Source organism: Heterocephalus glaber, unplaced genomic scaffold (genome assembly GCF_053883595.1).
Source record: "Heterocephalus glaber isolate CG9 unplaced genomic scaffold, H.glaber_assembly_v1.0 deba00001732, whole genome shotgun sequence".
Taxonomy (NCBI): domain Eukaryota; kingdom Metazoa; phylum Chordata; class Mammalia; order Rodentia; family Bathyergidae; genus Heterocephalus; species Heterocephalus glaber.
The window spans coordinates 1,389,122-1,408,633 of NW_028258443.1; the positions used below are offsets into that span (position 1 = coordinate 1,389,122).

The 19,512-nt window shown below is 42.0% G+C and overlaps 2 protein-coding genes across 3 annotated transcripts in view; one reads left to right on the forward strand and one right to left on the reverse strand.

The window, feature by feature from the left end:
* The window catches only part of Il13ra2 (interleukin 13 receptor subunit alpha 2), a 58,319-nt gene that overhangs the window by 17,723 nt on the left and 21,084 nt on the right, over positions 1-19,512 (forward strand). The gene's annotated exons all lie outside the window — the stretch shown is intronic.
* LOC147821550 (uncharacterized) lies at positions 5,364-13,612 on the reverse strand. The gene is made up of 2 exons (XM_087199901.1): positions 13,242-13,612; positions 5,364-7,355 (listed from the first exon to the last, which is right to left on the reverse strand). Exon 2 carries the CDS (start codon positions 7,312-7,314, stop codon positions 6,103-6,105), a length of 1,212 nt encoding a protein of 403 aa, XP_087056027.1. The 5' UTR covers positions 7,315-7,355; positions 13,242-13,612; the 3' UTR covers positions 5,364-6,102.

Here is a 19,512-nt window from a genome sequence, read left to right on the forward strand (position 1 = left end):
TATATAAAAATTCAGGTCTATGTATACTTGCTGTAAATGAAGAATTGGATATTGAAATTTAAAAGTTATGTAGGAGTACAAAGGACCTAGAAAAGTAAAAAGAAAAAGAAAAACAAAACATTGTTGGAAGACGTTTAGTACCTAATTTTAAGGCTTCCTCTAAAGCTACAGAAATCAAGGCAGTGTTGGTGTAAGGAAAGACATATAGATCATTTGAATAAAACAGAGAATCTAGAAATAGAACCACACACATATGGTCCACTGAGTTTTGAAAGATTATTTAACATTAACATTTTATAGAATATAAACTCAATTCAAGAGCTGAGGAAAAGATAGTGTTTTCAGCAAACGGCAGTAGAACACCTGGTATCCATATAAAAAAAATTAACCTCAACCCTTTATTTCCATACATGAAAATAATTTGAAAAGATCTATGAACCTAAATATGAAAGACTAAAATTATGAAACTTTAAGAAGAAATTATAAGGGAAAATATTTATGAATTTAGGGTAGGCAAGAACTTCCTAGGATACAAAAAACATGACGTATAAAAGAAAACAATTGATAAATGAGATTCCATCAAAATTTAGAACTTTAAATGACATCGTTAAAATGAAAAGTAGTCCTTAAACAGACCACATTTACAATGCATATAACCTATGACCAGAATATATAAAGAATTCTTAGAGCTCATTAATAGAAAACCCAATTAAAAAGTAGACACAAGAAGATGATAAATAGCCAGTATAGCACCAGGAAAGGTGTGCAACACTATAATCAGAAAAATACTAATCAGTACAATAACAAGACTGAATTACACACTCATTAGGGAGATTAAGTTAAAAGTTTTAAAAGCCTTGTCATGACTTTTTTTTGTTGTTGGATTCACCCCCTTTCTGTTTAATTTGTCATGCCCAATGGATTCATTCTGCTGGGCTTCCTGGGGTTGTGATCCTCATTGTCTTTTCCTAGGGTATTGTCTAAAATTTTTTGGAGTGTTGGTTTGGTGTTCATGAAGTTCCTAAGGTTCTTTTTATCATGAAAGTATCTTCTTTCTCCATCCATTTTGAAAGATAGTTTTGCAGGGTACATCAATCTGGGTTGGAGACTGTTTTCTTTTAGGGTTTGAAATACCTCAGTCCAAGCTCTTCTTGCCTTGAGGGTTTGCATTGAGAAGTCTGCTGTGATTCTGATGGGCTTTCCTTTGTATGTGATTTGTTTCTTTTCTCTCACTGCTTGTAGAACTTTGTTCCTCTGTTGGGTTTCTGGAATCCTAACTATTATATGCCTATGTGTAGATTTTTTTTGATCAAGGCTATTTGGAGTCCTATATGCCTCACTTATCTATATGTCAAGTTCTTTTCCCCTCCTTGGGAAGTTTTCTGCCATCACTTCTGTGAACAGTTTTTTTATGTCATCTGCACTCTCTCCTGTTTCTTCATTGACTCCAATTAGTCTTATGTTATTCTTCTTTGCATCGTCTGGCAGCTGCTGGATTGATTTCTTGTGGTCCCTTATAATTTTAAAGCAATTTTTCTTTTCCTGGTCACTAATTGCAATCTTATCTTCTATATCTGAAATTCTATCCTCACATTGGTTCATTCTGCTGCACAGACTTTTGATGGAAGTTTTAATCTCCTGGAAATCTGTTTGCATCTGTTTTATGGATTCCATTTGTTTCCTATGTTGGGATTCCATCATGTTCCTCAGATCCTCTATTTTTTTGTCTGTGTCCTCTCTAGATTTATTAATCATGTGTTGCACTATGGGCACAACCATTGCTGTTATCTGAGAAATTATTTCTGATTTCATTTTTTCCAGATTCTCTTTTGTTGCCCGTTCAGGGAGTCTAGGTGGTTGAGTATCAGATTGTTCCATCTCGTTTCCCTTTGGGGTTGCTGTAGGTGATGTGGAAGTCTGTTTTTGAGGCTTGTTTAAGTGTCTTCTCATTTCCACGGGGGTGTGGAGGGGTGCTGCTGGTGCCCATGCAGCTCACCTCCTCTGCCCTAGGAGAGCCGGAATGGCCCCTTTCTCTCCTCTTAATACTCTAAAGGAAATTTTATCTGTTCTCTTGAGACCCTCACTGACATTGCCAAGCGTAATCTCTCTCATGAGCTTGGGTTTGGCAACTTCTGCTTTCAGTCCTGGCAGCAGGGGAAGACGGATCCCATTCGGTAAGAAATAATAAAATAGCCCATCTATCTTCTTCAATTAGGGGGCTCCTTTTAAAATAATATTTCCTTGTGCCTTTTAGAAGATCATCTGCTTTAGTAAATGGTGAGTGCCTTTTACAATATTGCAGAATTGCATTTCCTAACAATTTAGTAGTAAGCACAGAGGAGACTCATGCAATCCAGTCTCTGGGAGCTAGCATAGAAAATGTATAGGAGGAAGCCTTACTGAGGATTTGTTCATAAATTATTTTCTATGCCAGTGTCTTCAAGAGTTCTACCTAACATCTTCCAGCATGTTTAGTGTTTCTGTTTTAATATTTAGATCTTTAATCCACTTCAAGTTTAGTTTAGTGCATGGTGAAAGATAAGGGTCTAGTTTTAATCTTTGGCAAGTTGAAATCCAGTTTTTCCAGCACCATTTATTAAAGAGGCTATCTTTCCTCCAGTGAGGATGGTTGGCTCCTTTGTCAAAGATGAGGTAGCTTAGTATGTCTGGAGTTGTTTCTTTATCTTCCTGTCTATTCCACTGATCCTCAGGCCTGTTTCTTTGCCAGTACCATGTTGTTTTTATCACAGTGGCTTTGTAGTATAGTTTCAAATTGGGGATTGAGATACCCCCTGCCATGTCTCTGTTGCCTAGAATTGCTTCTGCTATTCTAGGTCTCTTCTGGTTCCAAATGAATTTTTGGAATGTTATCTCGAGATCTGTGAAATATACTGTTGGGATTTTTTTAAACATTTTTGAATCATAAGCACTTTTTAAAAGTAAGCTTACAAGTTTGCAAGATGGGTTTAATCTTCAAGTGACATATGGAAAATACTGTTCAGAAGCCAAAGAACCAATAAAAAATATGTTGAGAGATTGACCTGGTATTTAAAAATAAGAAGACCCAGTGATACAAAATATATTATTTTCCACTTAGTGGAAAAGTTAAACACCAGTAAGAAGGAAGAAAAGAGGAAGAAAGAGGGAAAGTAAAAGTAAAAAGAAGAAAAGGAGTGGAAGCAAATATAGAGGGGCAGGAAGAAGAATCAGACAGCAAGAGATGGAAATGATGCTACTATCCATGGTCTGCATTTCAAATAGGCTGCCCTTCTAAGCCAGCATAAAAATAATCTTACCTAGAGGTATGTACCTACCATAACTCTTGGAAGTACATTCAGCTGTATTGTTTGATTGCTCAAAGTTTTCAAACTCCTGTAGGGTTATATGTTTCTATTATGCATTTTGAAATTAGGATTAGCACCAGAATTTCTGACATTCCCTTGGTTCTCATCTTAAGTTACATTTCCAGACTAACAACCAAAATCTGTAATCTCATTATAACAATATACTTAAAGTTGTTTCTGATAACTTCGTTGCAGTAAACAAATTCAGAAGAAAACAAATGAAACTTCCTATTGAGCACAGAAAGTGGAGTGTTTTATAGTTTGGAGAAATTAGAGACAGCTCATTAAAAATGCAAGGGCCAGGGATTTAGCTCAATAGCATCTCGCCTGCCTCATCAGCGCAAGGTTCTGAGTTCGATCTTGAGTACCAAAAAAGAAATGCAAGAAGTTAGAGATAGCCTTGCAAAACAATTTGAGCAGATGTGATACTGGACGCCAGGGAGCTTCTATCTCAGTGATAACAGAAATTAAGACTGAGGTAAAGAAAATGAACTCACAGGCAAAACCTTTTAATTGAGAAGGAAGAGAGAGAGGGAAGGGCCCTCAGCTTGAGAAGAGCTGAAGGAAGTACTTCAGTGAAGGGAGCACTGCACTGGCCTGTTAACAAAGGAAGGGAAAAGCTTTTTATTCATGTGGAGAGCTCGTGGGGGTGGGCTAAAATCTGGTCATTTTTCACTGGCCCAAGGCAAAGCTTCAAAAGGTGTTTTCTTTCCTGTGCAAACATCTCAGCCTTGAGAAATGAGTAGCCAGCGTATCCCAGGAACTATTACATTCTTTCCATTGGTGCCCCCATCCACAAACATCCTGGCCTTGTGATAAGGATAGGCTACTGTAGTTGCTAAGAGCACATGTGGTGAGTGTGGAAGATAATGTAAATCACGCATTTAATGATGAACAGGTTAAAGGCCCAAAGGTTTGTTTTGTTCTCTGTCCCTCTATGGAGATTCCCAGCAGCTTTATTCTCTCATCTAGTTTATTCTTGGAGATGATGTGGCATCCTGACTTTAATGATGCAGCTAGTTTTTGAGGTAAAATTGGGAGAGTGAGGGGGTCAGGAAGAACACATAGCATACTCTTAGTACTCATAGGCTTTGAGTTAAACCCCTGGTCCCCATGGTGGTATTTGTTAAACTAATCACTGGTGAAACTTAATTTTGATTAGTTTCTAATTGTCTCAGAAAAATGCTTTGCCTTAGCATGGTGCTCCTTGGTAAACAATCCTGTTGTAGTCAGGGTTTGCAAGGAAATAGATTTAAGACAGGACACATAATTTATATATATATTTTTATAATATTCACCCTAAAATTCAAATGCAAAGAAGTGCAAGAGATCTGTCCACACACTAGAGACCTGAAGAATCCAGCCGAGGGCCTGGATCTCAATGCAATATCCTCCATGAGTCCAGCCAGAGGCTTAGAGCTCAAGGCAGTGTTTCCTGCAAGTCTGCATTGAGGGTCTCACAGGGAGGACTCAAAGGCCAGTGGTGGAAGCTAGAAAGCCTGCATCAGTGGGGTAAAGGATCTGTGTCACCAGGCTGAGGGATCTGCACTGGAGCCATGAAGCTACGCTCAAGGTGAAGATCAGAGCTCCCTTGATGAGAACAGCAGCCATTTCCAGTGACAGCAAGAACCCAAGCTCCTCCTCCAAGGAGAGCAGTCAAGTTTGCATCAGGAAAACCAGCCATGACAAGCCTCCCCATGAAAATCAACAGCCCACAATCTTCCCTTCCAGTTCTCTTTTTATATTGTTGGCAACAGTCTTCTGGTGGGTCTTCCACGCCCATAACCACGCTGACTCAGTTCAGTTGGGCATTACAAGTTGACTATTAATATACCACAAATCCTAAACTGCTTTGATTTGTATCCCTCAATTAGGAACACCCGCACCACTAAGCAGGTACGGAACAACCCAAGGAAGGGCAGGATAAAGCCTTCATGTAAGATGTTTTCCATCTTTGTTTTTGTTGTTGATGGTGGTGTTTTTTGTTTCCTGTACTGGGGGTTTGTCCCGGCCCGCGGGTAAGTCAACGGAGACCCTAGAGGGGGAGCGAGGATGAGAGGGGACAGGGGACACGAGAGATGGAGACAAGACAGGTTTCTGATCAAGTCTCATTTATTGCAGAAGCTGTTACAACATATATACCGTAGGGCTAGAGGGGAGGAGCAAGAGGAGGGTACTGGGGCTACTTCCTTGTTGCCGGGTAGATTTGCAGCAGGCCCGGATATGTCCGTAAAAGGCACTCAAGATTTCCAGCGGGGGGGGGCAGGGCCCCCTACAGGTCCTCCCTTTTAAAATTATTTTTTAGAAAAGCGTCAGGAGAGTCAAGCCTGCGGGGGCTGAGCCTGTCTTGGGTCAGAGCAACATACGTGTCTGCTCCGTGCACCTTACCCGTCATCGGTTAACCAGAGAATCAAGGCTCTGGCACCTGTCTTAGGCGGCACACGAGGGCTCTCTCATTGCATGGCACGCTTGCTCAGTTGCCCGTCATTGGCTTGCCAGCCCGCTCACCAGGTGGGGCGAGAATTTTACGCCGTGGCAGAGATGGAATCGGCCCATGCAGCGTATGTCCAGCCAACATCCTGACAGTAATTTACCGCTGATTTTGACGTACATCTTTGTCTCCACTATAGCTCCAGGGGAAATCACAACCTTACAAAATCAGAACTATCCGAAGACATTTTAGTTACTAAGATTAACATAGGTTAAAATACAAAGGGGAATACAAGGCTTTTAAATCATATCGGCCTGAACCTTTTATCTAAAAATCAAAGCGATTTCTACGTATAAGCATTGGTATCCATTGTATGCAGCAGCATGACAATAACAGACAAACACATACAATTGCAATGGCAAGAAACAATTGTTTTACCCATTGTAGGTTGGGTAGCCATGAGGTCAACCATTTAAATAGGTCTCCGCCATCCTCATTGTGCACCTTATTAGCCAGGTCTTTCAATTGTTTTATTGTATCATCGATTTTTTCCCCATTGTCAGTCAAATTAAAACAACACATATTTTTTATTTTTTCACAGCCCTGGTGATGAAAAAGCAACAAATAATCTATTGCTGCTCGATTATCCAAAATAGCTTGTCTTTGTTCCTGTAATTCTTGATTAATCAATGCCAGGGCGGTGGAGGTGGCATTCAATCCTTTTACCACTTTACAGGCTAATCTTCGTACTGCCGCTTCCGCATGCACCCCGATGGACGGCAGAGCAACAAAAGACCCTATCATGACTAACACTTCTGCATCAGTCAATAGACCCACATCATCATTACATCCTGGGGCGGTATACGGCGACCACCGTCTAATTCGATTAGGTACAATCAAATCAGTTCTGTCTGGTAATATCACAGCCAACCGACTCAAGCAACAACGAGTGTCACTCAAGTTGGCCGGAATGTAATTAAAAGTCTCCCTTTCACAAGTGTAAAACCAACCCATTGGCAAAGAGACATGGCAATTACTATACATAATTTCTTGTTCAACACGGCAGGACATGTTTTCCAAACGTTTAACTTGCAGACATTTAGTTGTACAATTTCTGTATACAGCACATTCGGTCTTATTAGACATAATTACCTTAGGTGAATATAATTTGACAGCATTCTTGGGCCTGCGACAAGTAGCAGATCCCCAATTGTAACTATCTGCATATGTGAGATTTTTTCCTGGGATATCTTTAAACAGAGTATAAGGCCGCAATGATTCCAATGGGGTACATACAGGAACGAGGCAACTTCCCAACATATAATGAAAGTTTACATCAGCACTTAGACAAAATTCAGACAAGTTGAGCGAGCCTGCCAACTGAATCCATATATTTTTCATGTGGTCTAACCCTTCTGAAGGCGACACCACCCATACCCTGGTCAGCAACATCAGGGGAACTAGGCATTTCCAGCTCATCCTATTCTTGTTTTCGGATCGTTCATTCAGCCAGATGTCCTTCATGAGTTCCCTCTTCATTGTGCGCCGGAGGTCCAAACTTTAAATGATGACGATGTTCCCTAAGATCACATGATATAAATTTCACTAAGGAGTCCCTTTGAGGAATTAAGACCAGAACAATATTTTCTGGGTGGCCACTTCTATATTCATCAAAGGGAGTTCCCATCTAAAGATCACTTTAATCTAATAAATTCCAGTGATACCTTGATCCAAGAGAAAAGCATATCTTTAATAAAATAACATCATCAATGTAACAATGGGTGAATATCCCTTAAAGAGAAAAGAACATTTTGAGCTCAATTACATGACCACAAACAACAAATACTAGACAAACATGTAAGACGGTGTAGAACATCAGGGTGCACCCAAACATTACTAGATAAGCTGAATTATATCCTTGCTCATTTTAAATTGAAATTGCGGGCGCCATTGTTAACTGATCAGGATTGGACAACATCAGGTCATCGGCATCATCAGCACGCCCATCAACTTGTTTTACTAGGCGTTCTGGGAGCCATCTGGCTGACTTCATTTCCTTGGAATAAATACACACCGATCCTCGGCCCCAGATAAGTACAGGATCGGGCCCGTGCCATGAGTGGTCCAGGGGGTCTTTCCACATCACCGAGGCAAATTGTCGTTGCGTCTCTGGTTGCCAGAAACGATTGGCTGCAGATGAACCTTTGGCATCCAAATTTAAGAAGTTAAGAATAAATAGTGCATGTGATATCAGGTTTCTAGGAGACCCCTTGGTAGGGTACCATTCCCCCTTTTTTATTTTGTCTAAAGTAATTTTGAGTGTGAGATTAGCCCTTTCTATAATGCCTTGTCCTTGAGGATTATATGGGATTCCCGTTATATGTGTTATTTCAAATTGTTTGCAAAAGTTGGAGAAGCCAGAGCTGGTATAGCCGGGACCATTGTCTGTTTTAATTTGTTGTGGACATCCAAGTACTGAGAAGGCAATGAGGAGATGAGCGATGACATGTTTAGTAGCTTCCCCGGACTGCAGGGTGGCAAATATGAATCCACTATAGGTATCAATGTTGACATGTATATATTTAAGATTTCCAAATTCAGGGTAATGCGTGATGTCCATTTGCCAGAGGGCATTTGGAATCAAGCCACGAGGATTAACTCCCAGATGAGGTGTAGGAAGGTGAAGAGTGCACGTAGGGCAGGCCTTAACAATTTGTCTAGCTTGTTCTCTAGTAAGCTTATACATAAGGCGAAGCGTGTGAGCATTAAGATGATGCAGTTGGTGTGCCTTTTGTGCCTGGTCAATTGGAATGGGGGCATCAGTATTTATTGAACAGGCCAAAGCTTGAGGTCTTGTAGCTAGGTCTGCTAAGCGGTTGCCCTGTGTGAGTGGGCCAGGTAAGTTAGAGTGGGCATGAAGGTGCCCAATGAAAAAGGATTCGGATCTCTTTCTGATTAAATCTTGTAATTGGAGGAAGAGACCACCAGTCTGAGAAGCAAGTTTGATCAATCCACATGTTTCCAATAAGGGGACAGATTGAGCAATATAAGCACTGTCAGTAAAAAGATTAAAAGCTCGGGCAGGGAATGTAGAAAAGACCGCTATGACTGCCTGCAGCTCGGTTAATTGGGCCGAAGAGTGGGCGGTTTGGAACTGGGCAATGTTATCGTCCCACACATAGGCAGCCATCCCAGTGGAAGAACCATCTGTAAAAACGGATAGGGCTTCTGGCAGAGGAGAACAAGAAGTGACCTTCGGGAAAATGAAGTCATGTCTGTTAGCAAAGTCAATGAGTTTGTTGGGAGGATAGTGATTGTCCAATAATCCTGAATAAGAAGCGAGAGCAATTGGCCAGGAATCGGTAGTCTGCATAAGCCAATCGATTTGATCTTTAAGGTAGGGTTGGATAATGACATCAGGTTCCTTTCCAAAGTACATCTTTCCATGGTTTCTACCTAGAACAATCAGGTCTGCAACTGCAACATAATAAGGGTAAAAGGCCCGCTTAGGGGAAACTGGGAGATGAACCCATAAAAGGGGAGCGGTTTGCCAAAAGACAGCGGTGGGGGAGAGAGAGGTTCTGCAAACGATATATTGTAAAGGAGAGTTATAATCTACAAAGGTAATTGTCTGATTTTGAATGGCTTGTTCTACCGTGCTAATGGCTTTGCGCCCCTCAGCAGTGAGCTCCCGAGGTGAAGTGGGGTGGCTATCACCTTGCAGGGTATCATAGAGAGGCTTCAGGTCATGTTTAGTGAGCTTTAAATAGGGCATAAGCCAATTAATATCTCCGAGCAGTTTTTGGAAGTCATTCAGAGTTTTAAGACCGTCCAGCCGCAAGGTGAGCTTCTGGGAGGAAATATGACGTCCCTTCATCTGAAATCCGAGGTAACTGTAAGGGTCTTTTAGTTGAACCTTATCAGGGGCAATCTGGAGGCCACAAGATTCAAGGGCCCGCCGAAGGTCAGCATAACAAGCCAAAACCTCACTTCCCAATTGTCCCGCCACGAGAATATCGTCCATGTAATGGATAATATACATTTGAGGCCAATTGTCTCGGGTGGATTGAAGTGCTGTGGCTACAAATGACTGGCACAGGGTGGGACTATTGGCCATGCCTTGGGGTAGCACTAGCCATTGAAAGCGCTGCATTGGGGCGCAGAAATTGGTCGCCGGGAGGCTAAAAGCGAAGCGTTTTTGATCTGCAGGATGTAAGGGAATGGTGAAAAAGCAATCCTTTAAATCAATAATGACCTTATAATATCCAAGGGGGATGGCTACCGGTGAGGGAAGACCGGGTTGTAAAGCTCCCATGAGTACCATAGTCTTATTAACTGCTCTGAGATCTTGCAAGAGCCTCCATTTTCCCGACCGTTTTTTAATGACAAAAATGGGAGTATTCCAAGGGGAATGGCTAGGAATGATATGGCCAGCATGAAGCTGCTCCTGCACCAGCTGTTGAGCTGCTAACAACTTCTCCTTGGAGAGGGGCCACTGATCGACCCACACTGGATCATCCGAGAGCCAGGTGATCTTTTCAGCATGGACCGCAGGAGTGTCAGCGACCCCTATGGAAAATGGCCCAACCCTGCTCGAGGGGGCCGAGGAACAGGCTCAATGGGGTGAGTAAGGCTAGTAGGGTGTTTTCCCAGCCCTGTTCCTGGAATGTACCCATTTTTAAACATCTGCATAGTGACAATTTCATTGGGGCTGGAAATAATTATCCCCATTTGTGATAATAGGTCTCTCCCCCATAAATTAATGGGTAACCCTGAGATGATATAAGGTTGAATGGTGCCCTGATTACCATCTTGGTCCCTCCAGGTCAGATCCTTGGCACTTTGTTTAGGATTTCGACTCTGCCCTATACCCTTGAGATGGGTGAGGGTGTCCTTCAATGGCCACGCCTGAGGCCAATCCTCTCCCTTTATAATAGTTACATCGGCACCAGTGTCGACCAACCCAGAAAACTGTCTCCCATCTAACCACAAGGTCATGAGAGGCTTTTGTGCTGAAAGTACCTCTGACCAGTAGACATCAGATGAGCCGAAACCCTGGCTGCCTCGGGCGTTTTTAAGAGCCTTATTAGAGGTGGAGAGAAGGGGAAGGAGTAACAATTGGGCAAATCTTTGGTCTGATTGAATGGTATTAATAACTTTGGGGGAAGAAACCATAACTTTAATTTCCCCAGAGTAGTCACTATCAATCACTCCTGGGTAAACCAGCAGTCCATTCATGGTACTGCTGCTTCGGCCTATTACGAGGCCAAAGGTCTCCTTAGGTAAGGGTCCAAAGACTCCCGTAGCAAGGGCCTGAACTCCCATTTCTGGGGTCAATACTGTGTGGGTGGTGGCACTGAGGTCCAATCCGGCACTTCCTTTTGTGGCTCTGACAAGGTCTGAAATGGATTGCTGTTTATTGGAGCAAAATTGAGCGCCCCGTAAATTTGTTTGGAATTGGGGGCCCGGGGCTGGCCCCCTTTCCCGTTTCCCGAATTCGAACCCTGGAGAGGGGGGAGGGGTCGACCCTGGGCATCAGTCTTGGATCGGCACTCACTCGCCCAATGCCTCCCCCGATTGCATCGGGGGCAGGGCCCTGGGGGCGGAGCGTCGGGGCCCTGCATTTTAGCGGTCGGGCATTCTCTAGCAAAATGGCCGGTGGCCCCACACCGGAAGCATTTAGTGCCGACGTGGCGTTGTAAGAATTGTTTGACTGTGAAGCCTTGCATGGCGGCCGCCATGGCAAGGCCCTGTTGGTAGGCGGCCCCAATCTCAGAACAAAGGCGAATGTAGCCGGAAAGGTCAGTTTTCTTTTTATAGGGGCGGATAGCGGCCTGACAGGCGGCATTGGCGTTCTCAAAAGCAAGCTGTTTAACAAAATCTGTCCCTGTCTCCGCGCTCCCAAAAATCCGGCCTGCCGCCGTGAGAAGGCGGTGGACAAAGTCCGCAAACGGCTCGTCCGGTCCCTGCCGGATATTAGTGAGGGAGGCACTCACGTCTCCTTTGGAAGGGAGTTTCCTCCAGGCCCTAGTGGCTGCGGTCTGAATCTGGGCATACAACCCCACGTCAAATTGCATTTGCTGGTCGTTAGCGGCATAGGCCCCCTCCCCAAGAAGCATGTCAAGCACCCAACCATTCCCCGCCTGAGCATTGCGTCTAGCGGTCTCTCGACAATTCTCAACATACTCAGATTTCCATAATAAGTAGTCACCTCCTGCAAGGGTGGCACGGGCCAGAGTCTGCCAATCAATTGGGGTGAGCCAATTTTCTGCCACCGATTCTAGAATAGCCATGGTGTAAGGTGCAGTGGCCCCGTACTGAGCCGCAGCCGTTTTAAGCTCTTTAATAACCTTAAAATCAAAGCCGCCATGGTGTCTCCATGCCTGACCCTGTGCGTCAACAGTCTCAGTGACAGGGAAGGCTTCCACGGGCTCAAGTTCTAGGGGTACCCTTGACCCGGACGGCACCCTGGGGGTCGCCCCTCTAATGGGGGGTCGTGGCTTATGGGTGTCCTCTCTAGGGACATTTTCATGAGCCTTGCCTGTTCTTAAGCCCTCAAGCTGGGTAATAAGTTCTTGATGTTCCTTTTCTAACCTTATCTGTTCTTTTAGAAAGTCTATTTTGTCCCGGAGTTCCTTTTGGGGATCAACAACAGGATAGGCCAAAGCGGGAGTGCTGGGGCCTGGATGGATATAAGGAGGGGGGCATCCAGAGCCGCCCCGCAATGCTTCCCCCGCAGACTCGTCAGTTCCGGAGTCCTTTTGGGGTGGATCTGGGGGCGGAGGCAAGCAGCGATAGGCTTGAAGGGAGGGATATAGGGGCGGAACCTCCCGCGAGGGTGGGGTTGCCTTAGAGGCAGTGATGGAGGAAGAGGAAGCGGGGGTCCGGCGAGGCTTTGCCTTATAGGGCTTGGCAGGGATCGCGGCCGTTTGGGATTGGTCCGAGGGAACGTTATGTCCGTCGGGGGCGGGATCATCATCACTGTCAAAGGACATCAAGTCCTCTTCCTCGTCTGGCGAGGAAGGCGTGGCCTTAACTGGCCTGGGTCCCGGCGCCATATTGGCGTCCCGGGGAACTGCGTCAGTGTCACCAGCGGGTGTCAGCTCCTCACCACTACGGAGGGCTACCTCCCCAACCTGTATAGCCTGAGCTACCAGTGGATCCCTTGCTTTTTGGGAAATAATATCATTAATCAAATTCCAATATGAGAACGCCGCAATCGGGACCTTCCCGGGTCCGCAAGTGGCATAATAATCCTGGAGAGCCTCCCCCACCTTTTTCCATCTCTCTTCGTCAATGGTTCCCTCAGCAGGGAACCAGGGACAGAGATCTTTAATAAAATCAAAAAATTTCAGCAATTGTTTGACTGTAACCTTTACCCCTCGTGCCTGTAATGTCTTCTTGAGACCTTGCACAAACAGTTCGTGCTGACTAATGCCCTGTCCCATAATCGCTGCTCAACTTACCGAGGTGCAAAAAGACGGCAGGTCCACGTCAATCGCAAGCCTCTTCTATGTCGAGTATGCTCTTTGTTCCTCAATCTTAATCTTAGGGCCCCTGAGCAGCGTCCTTCACTGGATCCCCCGTTCTCTGGCCCCACGTTGGGCGCCACTTGTCCCGGCCCGCGGGTAAGTCAACGGAGACCCTAGAGGGGGAGCGAGGATGAGAGGGGACAGGGGACACGAGAGATGGAGACAAGACAGGTTTCTGATCAAGTCTCGTTTATTGCAGAAGCTGTTACAACATATATACCGTAGGGCTAGAGGGGAGGAGCAAGAGGAGGGTACTGGGGCTACTTCCTTGTTGCCGGGTAGATTTGCAGCAGGCCCGGATATGTCCGTAAAAGGCACTCAAGATTTCCAGCGGGGGGGGGCAGGGCCCCCTACAGGGGTTGAACCTAGGGGTTTCACACTGAGTTAAATCACCAACCCTTCTAAATTTTATTAAAATTTCAAGGGCCAGGGATCTAGCTCAGTGGTTATGCTGTCTTGAAAGCGCAAGGACCTGAGTTCGATCCCCGGTACCAAAAAAAAAAAAATCTTAAAATTTCAAGAGAGAGTCTCAACAAGTCACTAAGTTGTCCAGGCTGGTCTCAAATTTGCAGTCCTCTTGTTGCAGAGTCCCCCTAGTGCTGGGATTACAAGTATGTGCCCCCACACCTAGCTCCCATACATATTTTAAAAAGGGAAGAAATGAAAGATTTCTTCCTAGCTATAGCTTCTTATGTCCCTTCATAACAAACTTCTCAGAAGGTACTGTGTGGTTTGGAGGCCTTCAAACCTGAGTGATCTCCTCCTAGGTAGGGTAGAGGGGCTAAGTTTGAGTTTATCACCAGTGGCCAATGATATAATTAATCATGCCTATATAGTAGAGTCGGCACAAAAACCCAAAGGTCTTAGTTTGAGGGGCTTCATGTCTCTTGCCCAATGCATCTCTTCTCTCTGGCTATTCACCTTCATCCTTTGTACTATCATCTTCTTTTTTTTTTTTTTTTTTTTTGGTACCAGGGATTGAACTCTGGACCTTGCACTTGCGAGGCAGGCACCGGAACCACTGAGTTAAATCCCCGGCCTGTACTATCATCTATAATAAATGGGTAAAAATAAGGGAAAGTTTCCCTGAACAATCATAGCAAATGAGTTGAACCCAAAGAGGAGATTGTGATTTATAGCCAGTCTGTCGTAAGAATGTCACAATTACGGTTTGGGACAAAGCATCTGAAGTGCAGAGATGGTTGTGGGGTCTGAGCCCTCAAGCTGTGGGCTCTCAAGTCATCTCCAAGGAGATAGTGTCAGAAGTGAATTGAATTAGAAGACAGGGCAGTTAGTATCTGCAGGAGAATTGATTGGTTGTTGGTAGGAAGAAATCCCCACACATTTTTGGGATGAAGCGATCTGTGTTGTATTAACTGTGTGAAAATAGGAAAAGCACTTTCGTTTTTTTCCTATTTCTAATAGTTATGTATACTCGTTATCTTCAATTTTTACCCCTCTATTCTTTCTTGAAGTTTCTTTAATCTGAGTTTTGTCCCTGATAGTCCACTGAATGAATTCCCTTGTCACTATCACCAGTTATCTCCACTATGCTAAGTCTAGTAGATCATTTTACTCTTAGCTCTTATGTCTTACTCATCTTTCTCTACCTATCAACAGCTTTTGACATTGTCTACCATACTAGAAACATTTTCTCCACTTGATCCCTGGACATTATAACTTTTAGTTTTCCTCCTGCTCCTCTGGCTTCTACTCAGTCTTTTCAGGCACATCTTTATCTATTTCACTTCTGGATTTGAAAGTCCTAGTCCTTGGCGCTCTTTCCTTTATCTCATCTACTTTATACTTCAGGTGACTTCAATTGACTCTATGACTATGCTGTCTATGTACAGATGACTCTAAGATTTTTATTTATACCTGTGTATCTACAGTATCTTTTCTCTAATCTCTATAGTCAGTTATTCAGCTGTTTCTCTAACTTATCCCCTTGAATATTAGTTAGGTAATTCAAACTTAACTATGCAAAAAAAAAATCCTCTTTTTTCTTTCTTTCTTTTTTTTTTTTTTGTGGTATGAATGGAACCCAGGTCCCTGTGCATGCTAGGCAAATGCTCTACCACTGAACTACCTCTCCAGTCCCCAAATTAAATGCTTGAACATTGTCCTTAGGTCCCATAAATTGAATAAAATTATTCAGTTACCTGTGCCAAAAATAGAGGCATCATCTTGTGATACTCCACACTCAGTCTGCCAGCAAATTCTATCAGCATCTCCACTGCTATCAACCTAGCTCAAGTCATTGCTCCCAGACTGGGTCATTGCTTCTACATTTTCCTTCTACACAGTTGTCTCTTCAAATGTAATTTATATCATGTCAGTCTGCTCACAACTGTCCAATTTCTTCCCATTTCACTAAAAATAAATGGTAAATCCATTACCACGGTTTACTCTCTGCCTGTTTTGTGAGATTATCTTCCATTGTTTTCTATTCCCTATCCTACCGGTCTTACTATTTTTGGAATTAGTATGTTAATTTACCATATTAGGGCTTTAGAGTGTGCTATTTCTTCTATCTGAAAGATTCTTTCCTAGTATCTTTCCCTCACTGAGGTCCTTAATGTCACTTTTGCAGAGGCATTCCCTGACCTTCTTACCTAAAATGCAGCCCCATTACTTTCTTGTTATGCTGCTTTATTTTCCCTTATACAATTTGTATACATTTACTTTCTGTCTCCCACACCAGAGATGAAAGTAAGTACTTTATCTGGTTCACTATTCATGGGCTCCTCCAAATAACTGTTGAATAACAAATACATGATAGATATACTTGCTTGTTTTTGTTAACTTTCTTTTCCATAACTGAAGGTCCTGCATATGATATACTGCCATATTTCTATGTTCTTACAGTCTATGCTTTGTGGACATAAAAAGTATATTGGTGGAATAATCTTGAAGGTTTAAAAACTTGCTATTGTACATTTTGTATTCTGTTTGTACTGATTAATAAAGGGCAGGGCACAATCTCTTACTTTTGAAGTAGTTACATGATGTAAATGTTTTGGGTACAGCACACACTGTTTGCAAACAAGTACTTGGGAGCATCTGTGAGTGCAGAGGAGTGTTGAACAAAAGAGATTGTTTTGCTAGTTCCAGAGCAGTGATGTCTTTCAAGACAGTGCATTGCTCTTCAGCTACAACTTCACTGGAATAGAATGTAAGGTATTTTTAACAATAATAATTTAATTTGTTTTAATAAATATTTCCTAATTGAGGACCTGTGGGGACTTTTAAAAGGTCATAAAAATTTTTAATGCGCTGTTCTTTTTAAAGCTTGTTGGATGAGATTACAAAATAATAAAGCTCCAATCTGTTTAGATTAAAGACAAATTTTGAAATATGTAAACTGACTCAGGAATTAATATTGTAAATCTGAATTGTTACAGTAGCTCAAACTGAATTCTCTAGCTTTTACAGTGCTTCAAGAAACTTGTTAGCTGGATGAACTCAGGATGTCCTATAGCAAACCATCGAAAAAAGGATTATGGAATAGGGCAACTAATGTTTTTACTGGATTTATTGAACATAGTCTATAAATATCAATGTTAGTATGAAGTCTTATGCAAATATAATCACATTATGGCTAACTGGCTATTACAGTGACATTTGTTAAAAAAAATCTACCCGTATTTCATTTGCATAGTTAATTTCCATCATTCACCATGTGCCTAAATTCCTTGTGCATTTTTCTAGGAAATGACATATTACTTGATTAGTAGAAAACATAATAAATTTGGTTCAAAGCCCTTTTATGTTTGAATGTGTACAAAATCATCTTCAGCATTCTTCCTAAGTTACTCCACTGCAAGATGTGTTATTTGCTAGTTATTATGGAAATTAGGTTTGATTCACCACTAGGTCATGGGCTGATTTCACAACTGGCGAGCCACGTATCAATCTCAGCATGTTGTTAGACCGCAAGACCTGGCACGTTTTGGGTGTTCTGATTACGATGCTGAGTCACGGCCCTACTCCAGAAGCTATGAGCATACATTTTATGTGTTGGATGGTCTCCTTGAAGCAAGTGTGTTATCCAGGAAGTCAGTGCTTTCAAGTTACATCCTGAAAACATGGGTGGATAGACAGCAGATTAACTAATGAAATTGAGAATGGTATCTTCGGGATAACTTGGATGAAAGGAAATTGATTTCAAAGTGAGACTAGTTGAGAGACAGTGTTGTATGTTAAAAGTAGCATGGTCTTTAAAATCAGATACAGACATCTTTTCTTGCTTAAATTGTATGACTTTGAGAAATTTCCTTAACTTTTCTGAGCCTCAAATGCCTCATTTATAATATCAAAATAGCAATGAGTAGCTATTAATGTTTGAGAGGCTAAAAAACATTTGACACAGAGATTGACACCTACTAAGGTTTAAATAAACTATAGACAGCATTAAAATTTTCTAAAGTCATCTGGCAGAGCTGGGGTTAGAGCTCAGGTCTCCAGGTCAATGCCTTCTGATGCAAGATATCATAAGTTGATCATTTTAGTCTGTAATCACAATACTTTTCCACTTCTCTCTCCTCAACTTCTACTTCTGTTTTTCTATTTTATTTTTCCCAAGCTCAATATTTTTAGGTACTTAAAAATGTAAATAGAAAGTATCAAATTTTATAACACTGTTTTTCCCTAAAGGTAACAGAAAACATACCTTATACTTTTGTTTTGTTTGGCATTACTGCAGTTTGAACCCAGGGCTTTATATGGAACTATATCCTCAGCCCTTTTTTTTTTTTTTTTTTTTAGTTCTTTTATTGGTACATTTTAGGTATACAAGTAGTTTACATTTATCATTGGGTGTTTGTACTTGTACATGATATATCTTGGTTCTTATTCAGCCCTTTTTGTTTTACTTTGAGACTAAGTTGTCCGGGCCGGGCTTAAACTTTCAATCTGTCTGCTTGCTTCAGCCTCTCAAGTAACTAGTATTATAGAAGTGCAGCACCGTGCCAGGCAAAGCTGTAGTACCGGGGATCGAACTTGGGACCTTGTGCTTGCGAGGCAGGCGGCAGAAGCACTGAGCTAAATCTCTGGCCCCACCTATAGCTTTTTTATGTATTGTTATTTTTTTTGGAAGCCACTTTAGTGACATTGCAAAATTTCCATTCATCATTTTCTAATGAATAATGATTTTTCTCTACAACTTGGTCTTTTTCTCTACAATCAAATGAACCCAAAAACCTATAGTCATTTCTGATACTTTGGAATTACCTTTTTTTTTCTTTGTTAACACTAAGAAGGAGCATTTCTTTAGAAACCACATTATGCATTTAATATATGCTTTAGAAAATTTTTCTGTGCCTTGCTTCTTTTTCCTTTCTTCTCTATGTAGATTATACCAGCTATAGGATCTTGTGCTTACATCGCTTCTGAAAATCCATTTTACTGTTTGTAAAAATCCAATAATAATCTTACATACCTACAAAAGTTGTAAGAAGAATTCAATAAAGTCTATGAAATGCTCAGCAAATGCAAGAACTTTTTGTTATTAAGACAAAGATCAGTAAAGGCAGCTTAATGGATCAACAAAGGTGGTGGAGATTGGAGATTAATATTAAGTGCTTAGTTTTCAACAGTGGAATGTAAAACTTTAATTAGTAGAGGCAAATGTATAGGTGGAGGCAAGTTATTTTCAAGTTTTGTTCAGTGGCAAAGTCCTCAGAATAGATGGGTTTCAAGTATATAGTGCAAATTACTATCATTAAAGTATTTTTACATACTTTATCTCATTTAATCTTCAAGATACCCCTACCAGCCTGTATCATCACCTCTTTTATAGATGTAAATTCAGATGTAATTTAGCTCTATCCACAGTGGTTTAGGCAGAAGTAAAAGGTTGATGCTTATACTATAATAAGCTCCTCCTCTTCTTACTATAATAAGCTTTTTACTATAATAAGCTCCTCCTCTATAAATGTTAATTTGTTCAAAGAATAATTAGTCTTGTCGGTTTTTCCAACACTTTGCTGTAACCTCAACTTTGCTTTAGATGCCTTTGAGTCCCACATTTAACATCCCCTATCTTGTGACTTGTAGAATCTATTTTCTGGCCCTCTGGCTATTTCAGGAATGAAATCTAAATTTTTCAGTGTGCTTGATTATCAGACAGGAAGAAAAATAGCAGAGATTCTAGTTAATGTTTCAAAGTGGAAAGGAAAGAAAGAGAGGTCTTGTGATCACTCCC

Excerpts from the sequence above, each read along its gene's own strand:
- LOC147821550 (XM_087199901.1), bottom strand. The coding sequence starts at position 7,314 with ATGAAGAGGGAACTCATGAAGGACATCTGGCTGAATGAACGATCCGAA.